At 40.0% G+C, this 17,887-nt stretch overlaps 3 protein-coding genes across 3 annotated transcripts in view; 2 read left to right on the top strand and 1 right to left on the bottom strand.

Moving 5' to 3' along the window:
- Nucleotides 1-214: 214 nt before the first annotated feature.
- Nucleotides 215-1,307, bottom strand: LOC103519352 (solute carrier family 35 member G1-like). Its single transcript, XM_008484439.3, has 2 exons — nucleotides 1,195-1,307; nucleotides 215-1,075 (listed from the first exon to the last, which is right to left on the bottom strand). Exons 1-2 carry the CDS (start codon nucleotides 1,268-1,270, stop codon nucleotides 678-680), a joined length of 474 nt encoding a protein of 157 aa, XP_008482661.1. The 5' UTR covers nucleotides 1,271-1,307; the 3' UTR covers nucleotides 215-677.
- Nucleotides 1,308-1,787: 480 nt separating this feature from the next.
- LOC103519354 (elongator complex protein 1) lies at nucleotides 1,788-15,048 on the top strand. Its single transcript, XM_026830896.1, has 11 exons — nucleotides 1,788-2,592; nucleotides 2,762-2,780; nucleotides 2,922-3,284; nucleotides 7,319-7,548; nucleotides 7,935-8,166; nucleotides 8,712-9,129; nucleotides 10,357-10,453; nucleotides 10,662-10,767; nucleotides 11,890-12,046; nucleotides 14,834-14,981; nucleotides 15,044-15,048. The coding sequence occupies exons 1-11, from the start codon at nucleotides 1,788-1,790 to the stop codon at nucleotides 15,046-15,048; spliced, it is 2,580 nt and encodes an 859-aa protein (XP_026686697.1).
- An 893-nt stretch (nucleotides 15,049-15,941) lies between these two features.
- LOC103519353 overlaps nucleotides 15,942-17,887 on the top strand; it is a gene marked incomplete at its 3' end in the record, with an annotated part of 3,134 nt that continues 1,188 nt past the window's right edge. The window contains exons 1-4 of the mRNA XM_017448168.2: nucleotides 15,942-16,035; nucleotides 16,340-16,458; nucleotides 16,911-17,026; nucleotides 17,715-17,730. Coding sequence (XP_017303657.1) covers nucleotides 16,386-16,458; nucleotides 16,911-17,026; nucleotides 17,715-17,730 — 205 coding nt within the window. The remainder of the gene's footprint in view (nucleotides 16,036-16,339; nucleotides 16,459-16,910; nucleotides 17,027-17,714; nucleotides 17,731-17,887) is intronic.

The raw sequence follows: 17,887 nt of genomic DNA, 5'->3' as shown, positions 1-17,887 counted from the left end.
CACAGAGAAAGTAGGCGTTTTCAGGTAGTTGTAGAGGAAAAACTATAAACGATTGAATGTGGGTGTTGGGGCGCGAAAGTATAGTTCTAATTATAAGAAGTATTGGGCATTTAGTGGAAGAAGTGAAGGTATTTATGTGGGTGTTGGGGCGCGAAAGTATAGTTCTAATTATAAGAAGTATTGGGCATTTAGTGGAAGAAGTGAAGGTATTAATGTGGGTGTTGGGGCGCGAAAGTATAGTTCTAATTATAAGAAGTATTGGGCATTTAGTGGAAGAAGTGAAGGTATTATAAATTAAGTGAAAGCTTATTTAAGAAATGAAGAAACAAGAAATATCATAGTTTGGAGTCTTTGGTTATAGCTTTCTATCATGCACGCTTCGTGTTTTCATGTAAAACCAACACCAATAATAGCTGAGGAGACATGGCAAAGTCCTAAAATATCTATCATTTCTGCAAAATCCTAAAATATCTATCATCTGTAAAATCCTAAAACAGCTATCAGCTAAGTGCACGGCCGCGGCAACGTGATAGGCCAATTTCAATTTTTAAGTACATGTTTTTTTTTTTTTTAATTAGACCCTTGCCTTTCATAGGAAATCAGGATGAAGCATTGTAAGGAAAGGCAAGGGAAGAAAAACCCACAATGTTTCTCAACAATAGAGGGAGCACAATATTTCACTTGGTCAAAATACGTAGCGCATGTTTCAGTGAAGACTCATGGGGGAGGGTCATCGCCCACTTCCTTAGGCCGGTCAATATCACACAACTCGTCACTAGGATGGCACCCACCACGGAGAACACGTTGGGGACCTCCTGGAAGAACAAAACCTGCCACACAAACGCGAAGACAATGTCTGCAGAGCGCGCGATGGACACAGGTCCTGCCTGTTCCAACTGAAGAGACAGCGTGAGGAGTATCTGCCCGGCGAAGCTGAACAATGCTAGTAGTACAATGAGAAATCTCTCCACACCACACGATGGCCAACACAGGACATCCAGAGACCAGGAGAACCCAAGGGTTTGGAATAGAGCGAATGCACCAAAGCTGGACATGATCACGGAGAAGTGAAGTCCTTTGAGAGCGCGGATACACACGATGGCCAACACAGGACATCCAGAGACCAGGAGAACCCAAGGGTTTGGAATAGAGCGAATGCACCAAAGCTGGACATGATCACCGAGAAGTGAAGCCCTTTGAGAGCGCGGATAAGGACGATCGCGTTGGCGCCAAAGATGGTGGCCGAAATAGCGGCCACAGCCCCCCACATCTCCGACCGTTCCCCATCCCCGTCATCATTCACACTGAGTGATTAAGTTAGTCATTCATTCACCAATCTTACACTTCATGGATAGGTGTTTTCTCAATTTTAACATCTTATGTAGGTCTTCTCCTAACAGGAGGTTTTACCTACCCTTTAACAACAAACTATCACCTCACATATACCTCCCTCAGCTCAAGGGGAGTTTGGAAAAGCCAGCAGCAGTGAATGCCCAAATACATAGTCAACCTTTTGGATACCAACCACACACAATGTGTGTTTTACTTCTTAGATCCATCAGGAACTTGGGTGCAATAGTCCTACATACTGGACTCCACACACAGGAATTTCATCAGAAAAGACTCCCATTTCAATGTAATAAACTGGTGTATTTTATGAGGTGTTGAGTCAAATTTTCCCTCCAAAGTTTATCTCTTTGGCAATCAGTGAAGTACATAATTTGTACTCAAAGAAGTTTGGTAGGTACTTTAATAAAATGTCTGCTCCTTTTCTTCTTTCAGGTGCAATGAAGAATCTCAGTATCTTTGATCAAAAGGACACAGCACTACCATTTCACTCCGTCCCAATAGAACAGAATGAAAACAACATTGTCAAATTTCTCCTTCTAGACAATGGGAAAATTTTCCTCTATGATAATAACCACCTTTATCTCTACAAAGACCATAAGCTAGAGTGTTGGTATGAGACACATTTCAAAATAGACCAAATCTTCTCTGATGAGGGTGCAATGAAGAATCTCAGTATCTTTGATCAAAAGGACACAGCACTACCATTTCACTCCGTCCCAATAGAACAGAATGAAAACAACAATGTCAAATTTCTCCTTCTAGACAATGGGAAAATTTTCCTCTATGATAATAACCACCTTTATCACTACAAAGACCATAAGCTAGAGTGTTGGTATGAGACACATTTCAAAATAGACCAAATCTTCTCTGATGAACTGTTGAATGTTTTTTACATCATCTCAGACCAGCACATCCGTTCAATTTCATATGAAAATGATACCAAATGTTATGATACGGACCTGTGGGCCCTTCAAGAAAACATTGATGTTGAACCAGATGATGAAATAATCACAGCTGCCCTAAGTCCCGATAAGGAGCATCTTATTCTTCTGACCAAATCATGTTTGGTGATAACTTTGTCGATCAATTTCACATTGATTTCACAGCAAGATGTGTTGAGCACATCAGAAAGAGGAGAGAAAGAATCTGTAAATGTTGGCTGGGGGAAAGTAGAAACTCAGTTCCATGGATCAGCAAAAAATGCAGCACAATCTAGTGCAGCTGCCGAGCATGTGGATACTGGTAAGTATTTTAAATTAACACAATAATAATTTAGTTAGTAAAAAAAAAATCCTGTCTGAATTGAGGTCCATTATTTGTTATCATTGCATATTGTCTAGACTGCTGGGATAGGACTTTTCACTCCTACTTGGACAAGATATCTTGTTTATCCTGTTCTATTCTATTACAGGACCCCCTAGCCTTGTCTGGTGTCACGACAGTCAACTGTTTGCAATCAACTATTTCAACCCTGAGATCAATTCCCGCATGATCAAAGTATTTAAAGTGTATGGAGGCGAGTGTTCCCTTCAATATACAAGCAAGCCTATTGCTGGCCTCGAAGTTGTCTGGTGTCACGACAGTCAACTGTTTGCAATCAACTATTTCAACCCTGAGATCAATTCCCGCATGATCAAAGTATTTAAAGTGTACGGAGGCGAGTGTTCCCTTCAATATACAAGCAAGCCTATTGCTGGCCTCGAATCCCTTCTGTTGTGGCGACCCCATGTGATGACTCATCTGGTATCAACACAGAGACTTCCGAATAAATATGTTCTAATATTTATCGAGAAAAATACAGAAACAAAGGATGTATTTGAGCTGAAGAATGTCGACAAAGTGAAGGGACTCCAGTGGAATTCTGATGGAACCATCCTGGCAGTACTTACAGAGGATAGGCAAGTTCTGATGTATACAAATAGCAACTGGCATTGGTAAGTAAGTGCATTGTTTGATTTTGTAGCTTAAGGAATACATGTGTTGACTACAGTTTATTTTTAATCATTTGAACTCTCACTTAAATATTTTATTTGATTGTCACAATAGATCTACAGAGGTCGCAGTGTTAATTGCATACTCTCTTGGGAGAGGAGCAACCAGTCCCATAATAGAATAGAATAGAATTCATTACCACAACCTGAAAATTGCTACAAAAATGAGCTGTTACAAATAAGCAGTATTATTATAGGGTTAGATTAAAAGCAAAAAAAACTTTCTTTTTCATAGTTATTGCTTCTGAATGCAATTCATTACCACAACCTGAAAATTGCTACAAAAATGAGCTGTTACAAATAAGCAGTATTATTATAGGGTTAGATTAAAAGCAAAAAAGAACTTTCTTTTTCATAGTTATTGCTTCTGAATGGTTACCAAATGTTGTACCTACCTGCCATCATTTTCTGTGTTTTTCTAAGTGAACAGTGCAGATTCATGGAAAATCTTCCAGATATCACACTTTTTATTACCTTACCTTTTATGCTAATTCAATGAGAAAGTTATCAAATCTTCCACCATGATAACATCAGTTTGCTCTTGGCTCCATTTCAATCAATCACTGTTGATGGCACCCACTTTTCATGGAAAATCTTCCAGATATCACACTTTTTATTACCTTACCTTATGCTAATTCAATGAGAAAGTTATCAAATCTTCCACCATGATAGCATCAGTTTGCTCTTGGCTCCATTTCAATCAATCACTGTTGATGGCACCCACTATTTGGGGATCCTTTTTACTGTCTATCAACTAAGTAACAGTTAAAATCAAGCATTTTCCAGGTAAGGACATTTTATTAGGGGCAAAAAACTTGAAAACTCTACACTTAAAAGGCTTCAACTTTTTCCAGTTCAGATTTTAAGATTTTTTTTTGGTCAAAAATTCAAAATTTCGCGCCTCTCAGGTCCAGCCTTATCTACCGGAATATGAACTGCCATTACCGGCCTCAGCTGATTTGGACATTTTTACTTTTTATTATTTTATTTATTTTAATAAATTTAAAGCGATTTAAATCTAGATATATTAGGTAATAATTATTTTTAAAAAAATTAAGCCTCGCAAAATCTTTCGGAAATTTTATTTTAATTTTCTCCAGGTTTCCACAAAATCCTTTACTTTTTTATCGTTCGCTGCATCGTGTATACGGATCTTTTTGGACTGCCAAGTCCATTGAACGGCAAGAGCGGGAGAGGCGCGAACTTTTTGAAAAAATCGCACGTTATTTTAATTTTAGTGCACTGATAAGTGGCAGATACCTAAATTCTTTATTGATAAGAAATGTCTTGATAAGATCAGTGATAACGCATCAATAATCTTCTTTAGAAAGCTCCAAATTTGATCAGTTAGAATCCAAGATAAGGTTAGAATCCAAAAAGTAAGTTAGTCATTCATTCACCAATCTTACACTTCATGGATAGGTGTTTTCTCAATTTTAACATCTTATGTAGGTCTTCTCCTAACAGGGGTTTTACCTACCCTTTTCCAACAAACTACCACCTCACATTTACCTCCCTCAGCCCAAGGGGAGTTTGGAAAAGCCAGCAGCAGTGAATGCCCAAATACATAGTCATCCATTTGGATACCAACCACACACAATGTGTGTTTTACTTCTCAGATCCATCAGGAACTTGGGTGCAATAGTCCTACATACTGGACTCCACACACAGGAATTTCATCAGAAAAGACCCCCATTTCAATGTTATAAACTGGTGTATTTTATGAGGTGTTGAGTCAAATTTTCCCTCCAAAGTTTATCTCTTTGGCAATCTGTGAAGTACATAATTTGTACTCAAAGAAGTTTGGTAGGTACTTTAATAAAATGTCTGCTCCTTTTCTTCTTTCAGGTGCAATGAAGAATCTCAGTATCTTTGATCAAAAGGACACAGCACTACCATTTCACTCCGTCCCAATAGAACAGAATGAAAACAACATTGTCAAATTTCTCCTTCTAGACAATGGGAAAATTTTCCTCTATGATAATAACCACCTTTATCACTACAAAGACCATAAGCTAGAGTGTTGGTATGAGACACATTTCAAAATAGACCAAATCTTCTCTGATGAACTGTTGAATGTTTTTTACATCATCTCAGACCAGCACATCCGTTCAATTTCATATGAAAATGATACCAAATGTTATGATACGGACCTGTGGGCCCTTCAAGAAAACATTGATGTTGAACCAGATGATGAAATAATCACAGCTGCCCTAAGTCCCGATAAGGAGCATCTTATTCTTCTGACCAAATCATGTTTGGTGATAACTTTGTCGATCAATTTCACATTGATTTCACAGCAAGATGTGTTGAGCACATCAGAAAGAGGAGAGAAAGAATCTGTAAATGTTGGCTGGGGGAAAGTAGAAACTCAGTTCCATGGATCAGCAAAAAATGCAGCACAATCTAGTGCAGCTGCCGAGCATGTGGATACTGGTAAGTATTTTAAATTAACACAATAATAATTTAGTTAGTTAAAAAAAAAAAAAAAATCCTGTCTAAATTGAGGTCCATTATTTGTTATCATTGCATATTGTCTAGACTGCTGGGATAGGACTTTTCACTCCTACTTGGACAAGATATCTTGTTTATCCTGTTCTATTCTATTACAGGACCCCCTAGCCTTTCTGGCTGGTCGTCACGACAGTCAACTGTTTGCAATCCAACCTATTTCAACCCTGAGAGATCAATTCCCGCATGATCAAAGTATTTAAAGTGTACGGAGGCGAGTGTTCCCTTCAAGATATACAAGCAAGCCTATTGCTGGCCTCGAATCCCTTCTGTTGTGTGGCGACCCCATGTGATGACTCATCTGGTATCAACACAGAGACTTCCGAATAAAATATTTCTACATGTTATCGAGGAAAAATACAGAAACAAAGGATGTATTTGAGCTGAAGAATTCGACAAAGTGAAGGGACTCCAGTGGAATTCTGATGGAACCATCCTGGGCAGTAACCTTACAGAGGATAGGCGGAGTTCTGATGTATACGAAATAGGCAATGGCACATTGGTAAGTAAGTGCATTGTTTGATTTGTTAGCTTAAGGAATACATGTGTTGACTACAGTTTATTTTTAATCATTTGGAACTCTCACTTAAATATTTTATTGATTGGTTTAATTTAAAATAGTTTTTTTATTATCATATAAAGGGGGTTGTTACTGTTGTTACCGTTTTTTTATAAAAAAAAGGTGGTTTTTACCTTAAACCAAAAAAAAAAAAAAAAAAAAAAAAAAACTTTATTCTTTAGTCCAATAAAACTTTAGTGAGAACAGACTGCAGGGGTGAGTAAAGTTAGTTCATTCTCATCTTAAAGGCACTCATACTATTTAGCCTGATCTCAGCAGTTTGAAATATTGGTTATATTTTTTGGTGTTTACTACTTGCATACTGAATTTTCAGGTAGACAGTACTACTTGCGTACTGGAAAAACCCGGTAAACTGGGGAAAAATACCTCTCAAAATTTGGTCCCACAGAAAAAATCCCTTATTATATCCCACGAAAGAATTCTAGAACGCGAAAAGAACTTTCACAAATGATCACCTTTCTGGGAATGATAGGGTTAGGTAGTACGCGAAAAGAACTTTCACAAATGATCAACTTTCTAGGAATGATAGGGTTAGGTAGTACGCGAAAAGAACTTTCACAAATGATCAACTTTCTGGGAATGATAGGGTTACGTTGCACGCGAAAAGAACTTTCACAAATGATAAACTTTTTGTGTGTTATTGGGTTTAGTTTAGTGTAGGGCAACTTATAAAATGGACTTCATAATTAATTAAACAAAATTAGGAAAACAGGGGAATATTTTTGTCCCATGTAATGAAAAAAAAATCCCTCAACCTTTTGAAAAATAAACAAAAAAGACCCAGAACGCAAGTCGGACATCTTTTTTTTCCATTTTAATACACAACTAGAAGGTTAAAATTGAAATAGTACGCAAGTTACCTACAGCCATATTTTTCTTCTCCCAGGTACCTAAAGCAAGATCTAAGGTTCACCAGTCCATTACAACTAGAATGGAGCTCAGCCTCTCAATGTTCTATACTGCACAACTCCATTCTACATACATACAAGTGGCGTTGGGTTGTGGACGCAGCACAAGGTGTGGTGTCGGTTATAGATGGAGCGGAAGTTCTTGTTACGGATTTCAGTCAGAGCTTTATTCCACCTCCTATGTGTCTGGAACGAGTTCAAAGTCCTGGTAAGATATTTCGTAACAAGGGTTTTGGTTGGTCCAACCATACCCCTGTAGAAGGTCCTGGGTTCAATATCCAGAAATGGTTTAAAATAATAATAATAAAAAATGGTGCCAACCTAGTTTGGAAGGTAGTGCGACTAGCCTGTAAATTTGATTCCCGCTCGGTGCGAACTTTATTCTAAAGAGATAGGGTTCGTTCCCGGATCAGCTCACGTTCTCCTATCCTGTCTTCCTTCTATATTCGCTTTAGGGACGATTTGACCTTTTATAAAACCTCGAAAAAAAATCCAAGAGATAAATTTGATTATAGGTACCGCCTAAAACACAAAATTAAGTAAGTATAGGAGCTAGAGAGAAAAAAGTTGACCTTTTGATTTCTTATTTTCCAGTGACTGGTCAGAGTGTCAACCGCGTGCTACGGTTTGCGGACTCCGGTGACCTGTTGGTAGTCACCGCTGGAGGATCAGTACATCGGTTGAATCCCCAGAGTGAAACACTGACTATAATGACTACCAATAGTGAGAGTAGAAAGATGAATGTGTGGAACGAGGAGAGTCTGGTTTGTGTGGACAACAGGGGAAACCTGTGTGCTGTGGATATGAAAGGCCAAGTGGAAAATTTGTGAGTAATTTTTTTAGCAATTCCATGATCTGGTGGATTAGTCAACAACGGGTGCTGTACAAAAAAAAAAAAAAAAGTTTAATAAATCAACAGTAAATTTTGCAAAGAATTGCTACAGAGTAGTTTCATTTCACAAGTCTAATTAGTTAGTAATAATTAGTATAATAATTAGTTCAGTCCCTTCATCTACCCCTTTTGGCAGGTTCCAAGGCCAAGGGAGCACCTTTCGCCTAACTCTGTGGATTGCTGAGTATCTAACTTTAGGCCGATTACCTCTACAGTGAAGTACAGTAAAAAGAATTTGGGATATCACGGGTCAGTAGGCAGTCCAGCCACTGTCTTCGTGTAAACAACACTGACGTCCAGCAAACCAGCCATTACTATTGGACGTCCGTTAGTGATTTCACAAGTCTATGTGCGCCAGCCATTAACTGACCAGAAGAAATGTCGTAGTTCAAATCCCAGTAACGAAAGAGTAATTCTTTTATTTTTATTGAATTTCAATTCCTTTAAAAAATGCTCAATTGTAACCTTTTCCCGTACAGATTCACTCCTCCTTCACGCATCGTCAGCGTTGATGTCAAATCATCTACAGAGCTCATTCTCCAACTTGAAAACCTCGACGTTCTCCTATACTCACGGAAATTCCCGACGTCTCCCGAGCCCAATACGAACGCGCTTGAAGCCAACTCACAGAAATCTCCGATGTTTGCCGAGCCCAATACGACAGCGCTCGAATCCAACCCGAGCTCCCACGAAGTCGTGTTTCGTTTGCCCGAACTATGTACGCATTTGTCGTACGGGGCGGGTCATTATTTGTCGCTGAGTGCGAATCATAAGCTGTACGATAATGGCGAGTTGGCCGCTAGCGATGTTTCCTCGTTTGTCGTACACAGAGATTGGCTCCTCCTCACAACGCTTACGCATAGACTTGTGCTGTACCGATTGGTGCCTGGCCGACAGGTGAGTTATTATTATTAAAAATCTGTTGTGAATGTCACACAACTTTCCTTGTTCTATTGATGAATCATACCAAAAAGCGGTCAAAATACCGCCAACCGCATTATCGATGTTAACCAAAAGTTTCGTGATGCATCCTTGTTACATTTGAGTTTTGCATACCAAATTTCAAGTCTCTTATCGTCCCGAAATGGAACTGAGGAAGACAGGATAGAAGAAAGCCAGTCGTTCCTAGAACGAAACTTATCTGTTTAGGATAAAGTTCGCCCCAGTCGGGAATCGAACCCGCGACCTGGTGCTTACAAGGCAGACGCCCTACCCTCCAAACTAACTAGGCTGGCTCGACGAGGCAAGTGACTATGTTTGAATCTTTCAACTAAATATCGAAACGAACACTTTTAATTTTTTACACGTAAAGTACACTACTGTTCACTTTTGGGTATCTGGAAAACTGGGGTTAATGTGAACACTTTTGTCCATCACCGTAAATATTTCAGATAGAGGAAGGGCATGGTCTGTCGCGTCGTTTGGAGCGTGGACAGTCAACCATCGTAAGGACTTGTGCTTGTTCTTTCAAAGCAGAGAGAACTCTTTGAAGAACCGCCAGTTAGCTAGGCTGGTTAGAGTAAGCTGTTCTCCGCCCTGTTTATAGTCCCACAGCTAGACACTAGTCTACTATCTGTTTAACGTCCCCTAGCCAGACATATACTTATCAATCGCGCCGGAAAGCATGGGAACGTCAAGAGTTCGAAGCGCTACCCGGCTGTTGTACAGTCAACCATCGTAAGGACTTGTGCTTGTTCTTTCAAAGCAGAGAGAACTCTTTGAAGAACCGCCAGTTAGCTAGGCTGGTTAGAGTTAGCTGTTCTCCTCCCTGTTTATAGTCCCACAGCTAGACACTAGTCTACTATCTGCTTAACGTCCCCTAGCCAGACATATACTTATCGATAGCGCCGGAAAGCATGGGAACGTCAAGAGTTCGAAGCGCTACCCGGCTGTTGTGTATTCACCCAGTATTTACAATCACCAGTCCACTCTGTATTCTGGTTGCTAAGGCAACATGTCAATAGATAGTTTTCCCTGCCTTCCTCTCTTCCCTGAACTTTCTCATTGTCATTAATTTTTCCAATAAAACATATTTGATTCCTACGTACACTACTGTTCACTTTTGGGTATCTGGAAAACTGGGGTTAATGTGAACACTTTTGTCCATCACCGTAAATATTTCAGATAGAGGATGGACATGGTCTGTCGCGTCGTTTGGAGCGTGGGGGCACGCTGGTCACAGTTACCCCGTCCTGTCAGGTAGTGCTACAAATGCCCAGGGGTAATTTGGAGACGGTGACACCGAGAGGGTTAATATTGGATCTGCTGAGTGACCTGTTGACACGGAAACAGTACGGGGAGGCCTTTGTACAGATGAGAAAACACAGGTGAGAAGAAACCCGTATTTCCGGGGTGATCTGTTTCCTATACTGTGTGGTCTGACGCATTGGAGGTTTTAGTTGGTAGCCACTGGTAGGAAATGCCCAGGGGTAATTTGGAGACGGTGACACCGAGAGGGTTAATATTGGATCTGCTGAGTGACCTGTTGACACGGAAACAGTACGGAGAGGCCTTTGTACAGATGAGAAAACACAGGTGAGAAGAAACAGAGCAAAAAGGCGCCTTTGGTTCGTTTTAGTAGACCTAAGTTATAATTATATTTGAGGCCAGCCATTCACTATCAGGTAGACCTGACAGGTACGGCTGAAAAGGTCCGAATGTCAAGTCTACCTGATTACATTACCTGATGAGCACACCCACTATCAGGTAGAACAGACTCTATCAGGCATACCTGACACCTGATCAGGTCTACGTAATAGTGAGTGACTAGAATAAGGAACGCTTTATTAGTTCTCCACTCCGCCAAGTCAAAAAGTCTGCCAAGAGATATACGCCACAGATCAAACAGTTTAGAGTAGAACAGCAGCAGTCCCCATGCTAAAATAAATCATGTTCATTTGTTTGGTGGAAGAGTTCCTTTTGGAGAATACTACCTCACTAAGTAGTTGGTAATGCGTCTGCCTTGTGAGCGCTAGGCCGCGGATTTTATCCTGATGGGATAAAGTTCAAGATAAAGATGGGATAAGTCCTACAAACATACTTTATTTTAAAGGGAATAATTTTATTTTTATTGTTTTTCTTCTTTTTCAGGATAGATTTGAATCTCCTGGTCGATTTCTACCCACCTGACTATTCTATGCTGGTGGAACAAGTTCAAGATCCAGCCTGGCTTAGTTGCTTCATAGCGGATCTCAAGCCTGATGATGTGACCAAATTGGATGCTTGTTATGCCGAATATTATGCCAAGGTAATTGACGATTGCCAGTTTCTAGCTTGAAGGGTAGCGCGTCTTACTTGTAATGGTTTTGGTCGCGGCTGTGGGACTATAAATAGCGGTAAGGGCCTGGTTGTGGCTGTGAGACTATAAAAATAGTCACTAATTCTTTGTCTTTGTTGTAGTTCACTTATTATCTCCTTGGATTCAACTGATTCTTCTTTCATCTTCTTGTTCTCGTCTTTCACTTACTCGTCTTGATTCAATTCTCCCTCCTCTCTATATTTTAAATCGATTTATCTCGGGATCTAGAAGTCGTAGGAGAAAAAGAAAAAATCCGTTGGTCCTCATTTTTCATGCTCTATGACTTTGAAACATCACCCAAGTAAGCGGAACTGATCAATTTTATTTTTTTTATTTTTATTGTTTTTCTTCTTTTTCAGGATAGATTTGAATCTCCTGGTAGATTTCTACCCACCCGACTATTCTATGCTGGTAGAACAAGTTCAAGATCCAGCCTGGCTTAGTTGCTTCATAGCGGATCTCAAGCCTGATGATGTGACCAAATTGGATGCTTGTTATGCCGAATATTATACCAAGGTAACTGATGAACCGGCTGTCAACCTAGTTAGCTTGGTTAGTAGTGCGTCTGCCTTGTAAGGACTTACTTGGTCGCGGCTGTGGGACTATAAATGGGGTTCAGAGCAGCCAAACCCTAACCAGTCTGGTCAGCTAGAGGTTACAAAGTGTTTATCATGCTTCACAGGAAAAGCACAGGTCCTCATGATGGTTGACTGCAGTTCTGGACGGGCCAAGTAATCTTGTGTAGAGACCATCAACCCTCACTCGCCCTTGGCGCAACGCTACAACAACAACAACAACAACTAACCGTTTGTCAGCCTAGTTAACTTGAAGGGTAGTGCGTCTGCCTTGTAAGGGCTTGGTCGCGGGTTCGATCCCTGCCCCGGGCGGTCATGCTTCACAGGAAAAGCACAGGTCCTCATGATGGTTGACTGCAGTTCTGGACGGGCCAAGTAATCTTGTGTAGAGACCATCAACCCCCACTCGCCCTCTGCGCAACGCTACAACAACAACTAACCGTTTGTCAGCCTAGTTAGCTTGAAGGGTAGCGCGTCTGCCTTGTAAGGGCTTGGTCGCGGGTTCGATCCCCGCCCGAGGCGGATTTTATCCTAAACAGATAAAGTTCGTTCTCAGAACGGCTGGCTTTCTTTTATCTTGTCCTCCTCTCTTCAATTTCGGGACGATAAGACCTTAACAGTTAGAGTTCCACCTATAAAAAAACCCCTTCTTCTTCCTAGCCTTTTCAGGACGAGCCAGCCAAATTAACATGGCTAGAGCTAGAGACCATCACCCCGGTGTATAGCAGATACAAAAAGACATCTTTTCTTTTTTTTGCTATCGCCATTCGGCGAAAGCTAAAGCCGCTACAACAACAACATTAGAAATGAAGGGACTGTATCTTTTACAAGTCACAAAAGTTTGACCGTACTTTTAGATATGTTTTGCCTGCGAAGACATCTTCAGTAATATAATCAGGTGGAAAACTGACCACTAGGCTGGCAGTCACAAAAGTTTGACTGTACTTTTAGATATGTTTTGCCTGCGAAGACATCTTCAGTAATATAATCAGGTGGAAAAATGACCGAGAAAAAGGAAAAGATCGAACCCACGGCCTAGCGCTTACAAGGCAGACGCACTACCAACTAAGCTAACTAGGCTGGCAGTCACAAAAGTTTGACTGTACTTTTAGATATGTTTTGCCTGCGAAGACATCTTCAGTAATATAATCAGGTGGAAAACTGACTGAGAAAAAGGAAAAATCCAAATACGGAGTCTACATTTAACATCTCACCTTTCGATAACCTATCAAGATCAATGTTCAACTCCCCACTTGATTCTATTCAGTTCAATTCAACGTTATTGTGTTAGTTAATTCCATTAAACACTGTAGAAAATCTAGAAAGTTGAATGCATTTCAGAAGCTTGAAAATAATTAAAAAGAAGTATCCGTGGCCTAGTGGGTATCACACTAGGCTTACACGCTGAAAGAGAGAAGGAAGACAGGATAGGAGAAAGCCAGCCGTTCGAACCCACGGCCTAGCGCTTACAAGGAAGACGCACTACCAACTAAGCTAACTAGGCTGGCAGTCACAAAAGTTTGACTGTACTTTTAGATATGTTTTGCCTGCAAAGACATCTTCAGTAATATAATCAGGTGGAAAACTGACTGAGAAAAAGGAAAAATCCAAACAAATACGGAGTCTACATTTAACATCTCACCTTTCGATAACCTATCAAGATCAATGTTTAACTCCCCACTTGATTCTATTCAGTTCAATTCAACGTTATTGTGTTAGTTAATTCCATTAAACACTGTAGAAAATCTAGAAAGCTGAATGCATTTCAGAAGCTTGAAAATAATTAAAAAGAAGTATCCGTGGCCGAGTGGGTATCACACAAGGCTTGCACTCCGGTGGTCCCGGGTTTGATTCCTGGCGGGGTCAAAGTTTTTTCGAAGTTAATTCCATTAAACACTGTAGAAAATCTAGAAAGCTGAATGCATTTCAGAAGCTTGAAAATAATTAAAAAGAAGTATCCGTGGCCTAGTGGGTATCACACTAGGCTTACACGCCGGAGGTCGCGGGTTCGATTCCTGGCGGGGTCAAAGTTTTTTCGGCTCTGTGCTTGAAGTTCGGAGTGCACTCAGCCTCGTGAGGACAATTGAGCGGCTACTTTAATCGTGTAGCGATCAATGGCGGCATTACCAGTGTAAAAAGATTATCGAACTCGATTGTAAAGGAGCCACTTAGTAATGCTGTGATGTACACCAAAATTGCGAAAGGCATGTACACCAAAATTGCAAAAGGCCCTCTTTTACGAAAGTAATTTCGGAAAGCATGGGAACGTCAAGAGTTCGAAGCGCTACCCGGCTGTTGTGTATTCACCGAGTATTTACAATCACCAGTCCACTCTGTATTCTGGTTGCTAAGGCAACATCTCAATACCTAGTTTTCCCTGCCTTCCTCTCTTCCCTGAGCTTTTTCATTGTCATTAATTTTGCAACTAGGTAAGTCTCATCACTTGCATTTCATTTAGGTAGAACTCTCCCATAAAAAGTTTTGTTCACTAACATTAAAAATAGAGTTCCCCAGTTCCCCACTCTATTTTTATACCAAATTTTATACCTGTTCAAAAGTAGGTATCTCAACAGAGAGTATGAGGTTATCGGTATCTGGTTTGGATCAAGGGGAAACATTTATGTCCTATGCTTTCCACTCCACTCCACTCTGTTTTTAACCTAAACCAAATTTCATACCTGTACAAAAGTAGGTATCTCAACTACTGTCAATTTTTAATTTATTTCAGGTGGTACAACCTCCTAAGAGTGGCTGTGATACGGTTCACTTTGCCTACTCTGTGATCATGCTACATCACTCTACAATGGTGCATGCCTCGGTTACTGGAGTACAATATGATAGAGCGCTGGATATGAGGCCTACGTTCCTGCTCATAGGTAAACTGATTTTTCTCGAACAATATTTATGTCCTATGCTTTCCACTCCACTCTGTTTCTAGCCTAAACCAAATTTCATACCTGTACAAAAGTAGGTATCTCAACTACTGTCATTTTTTTAATCCAGTTTGAAACTATCCATCCATTAGGTTTGCAGTTTCCTTCTTCCCGTTGACTTTGTGAACTGGAATCACCATGGCCAGTGACAGCTATGTGTTTGACACAGCAGGGAACCTACAGGAGTTATTGAAGAAACATACAGAACCCGGTAAGATTCTGCATCCCAGTCAATCATTCTCAGACCATCTGTCAGATGTAGGTCTGTACTTTAATCGAGTAGCGACCAGTGGCGGCATTACCAGTGTAAAATGATGATACGAGTTGATGAAAATCAATAGTAAAGGAAGTACCTACTTAATAATGCTGTGATACCCACTAAAGTTGTGAAGAAGTTGTCTGCGTTACCACAAAGATTCATGAAATGATTTGATTGATCAGATGAGAAAAACTGTGTTGTCAGTATAGCTAGCTTGGAAAAGTGCTTCTCAAAGTTTTTGCCACCGCGGCACATTTTTCAAATCCAATCTTTCCGTGGCACACCCTTTGATTATTTCGCCAGCCTAGTTAGCTTAGTTGGTAGTGCGTCTGCCTTGTAAGCGCTAGGCCGCGGGTTCGATTCCCGCCCGGGGCGGATTTTATCCTGATGGGATAATGTTCGTTCTCGGAACGGCTGGCTTTCTCCTATCCTGTCTTCCTTCTCTCTTCGATTTTGGGGCGATAAGACCATAGAAGTTACAGTTCCCTCTGTCAAACCTCTTAAAAAAAAAAAATTGACCATTTCCTTCTATCAGGAAAACCCTATCCTGTCTTCCTTCTCTCTTCGATTTCGGGACGATAAGACCATAGAAGTTACAGTTCCCTCTGTCAAACCTTTTAAATTAAATTGATTCATTCCTTCTGTAGCTCTGAAATTGGCTAAGGCTTCTCAGGAGTTGAATTTATGCCCCTTTTACTAAGCTGTGTAAATCAATCAATATCTAAAGCTTGCAACTAGGTAAGTCTTATCACTTGCATTTCATTTAGGTAGAACTCTCCCAGAAAAAGTTTTGTTCACTAACATTAAAAACAGAGTTCCCCACTCTATTTTTATACCAAATTTTATACCTGTTCAAAAGTAGTTATCTCAACAGAGAGTATGAGGTTATCGGTATCTGGTTTGGATCAAGAGGAACCATTTATGTCCTATGCTTTCCACTCCACTCTGTTTCTAGCCTAAACCAAATTTCATACCTGTACAAAAGTAGGTATCTCAACTACTGTCGATTTTTTAATCCAGTTTGAAACTATAAATCCATTAGGTTTGCAGTTTCCTTCTTCCCGTTGACTTTGTGAACTGGAATCACCATGGCCAGTGACAGCTATGTGTTTGACACAGCAGGGAACCTACAGGAGTTATTGAAGAAACATACAGAACCCGGTAAGATTCTGCATCCCAGTCACTCATTCTCAGACCATCTGTCAGATGTAGGTCTAAAGCTTTTCCTGCCACACACATATTCTGATGGCCCATCAGACTATCTTAGTGTGAGTTACTTAGAAAATAAAATGAGTGTTTCACTGCTGTTTTTATTTTGTAGAAATGAAACAACGGCCACATTAGACACATGTGGTCTGTGTTGTAGCATGCCCACCCCTTAGTATGCCTCTCATCAGATGGGCAATAAGAAACACAATTCTTCCCATTTAGGTGCTGTTTAACACTAGAACACCAGAAAGTAACCCATTGAAATGTTATGGCTGGCATAACATATTCACAACTGGTGATAGTGTTGCTTATTTCTCGCTGGGACTGGGTGGTGCTTTGAAATCTTGATGTTTGCACACCTCCCAACACACACTTGATTGGAAAACTATGGCTTTATATTTCAGGATGTGGCAAATTTCAGTTGATTGGTCACGAGAAATCAGACTGTCTGATTGTCAAATGGAATGTGGGAGACAAAACTAAGCTAGGATGCTATAATTATCCAGCAGACAAGTTTCAGGTGAGCTTGCTTGAAAAAATGTCTTACCTTAAAAATATATTAAAAAAAAAAAAAAAAAAAAAAAAAAAAACAAAAAAAAAAACAAACTACCACACTATTCATCAATATTTTCCATAGGTAGGTATATGAAATGTGGAGCAATTAAGACTATGAAAAAGTTTTAACTGTGTGATCCCCATTATAAATAAGTGTTTGTATCTCCACAAAGAATTAACTATGTATATATTTGTATTATTTTCTACTTTTTCAGGAGATGCTCCAGTCCTGAAAGGCAAACATCAACGTGATACAAGCTTCAATCAATCAGAACCAAAGCTTGATAAGTGAGTTTTTAAAATACAGTATAGCAGTTTATCAGTTTATTCCCCCTTTTTTTGGGGATTTTTCCAATGATTTTATCCTAAAAGAAGTGGTCAGTAAATTGAAGAAGAGGGGGAAAAAGAAAAACCTAAAAAAAAAAAAAAAAACCTAGCCCAGTCTGGTTAAGCTGCAAGTCACTTTTCGTAAGTTTTCTCTTGGCCCTGAACCTCTATACCTACTCTGCTTTTTATTTTGTTATTATTTTATTATTTTATTGTTATTTTTATTATTATTATTATTTTTTTTAGGTTTTGTGACTCGCGCGAGTACAGATGACCTGTGTACAGTGGTTATGGTTTCACACGCCGTGGTGCTATTTTGAACACAGCACAAACCTGCACAAGGTATGTTGAATATAACATAAATAGACCTCTTCAACAGAAAATAGATTCATGTTGCCCTTAAAACAGATTTTTTACGAGCAGGCTTGTATCAAGAGATTGCCGTTTGTGAAAGAGAGAAATGAGAAGAGGGAAGGACAGGGAAGGCGACGGCGGAACA

Source organism: Diaphorina citri, unplaced genomic scaffold (genome assembly GCF_000475195.1).
Source record: "Diaphorina citri unplaced genomic scaffold, Diaci psyllid genome assembly version 1.1 scaffold2683, whole genome shotgun sequence".
NCBI classification, from domain to species: domain Eukaryota; kingdom Metazoa; phylum Arthropoda; class Insecta; order Hemiptera; family Psyllidae; genus Diaphorina; species Diaphorina citri.
Note: the sequence above shows the minus strand (reverse complement) of the source record. Positions and strands in the feature narration are given on the sequence as shown.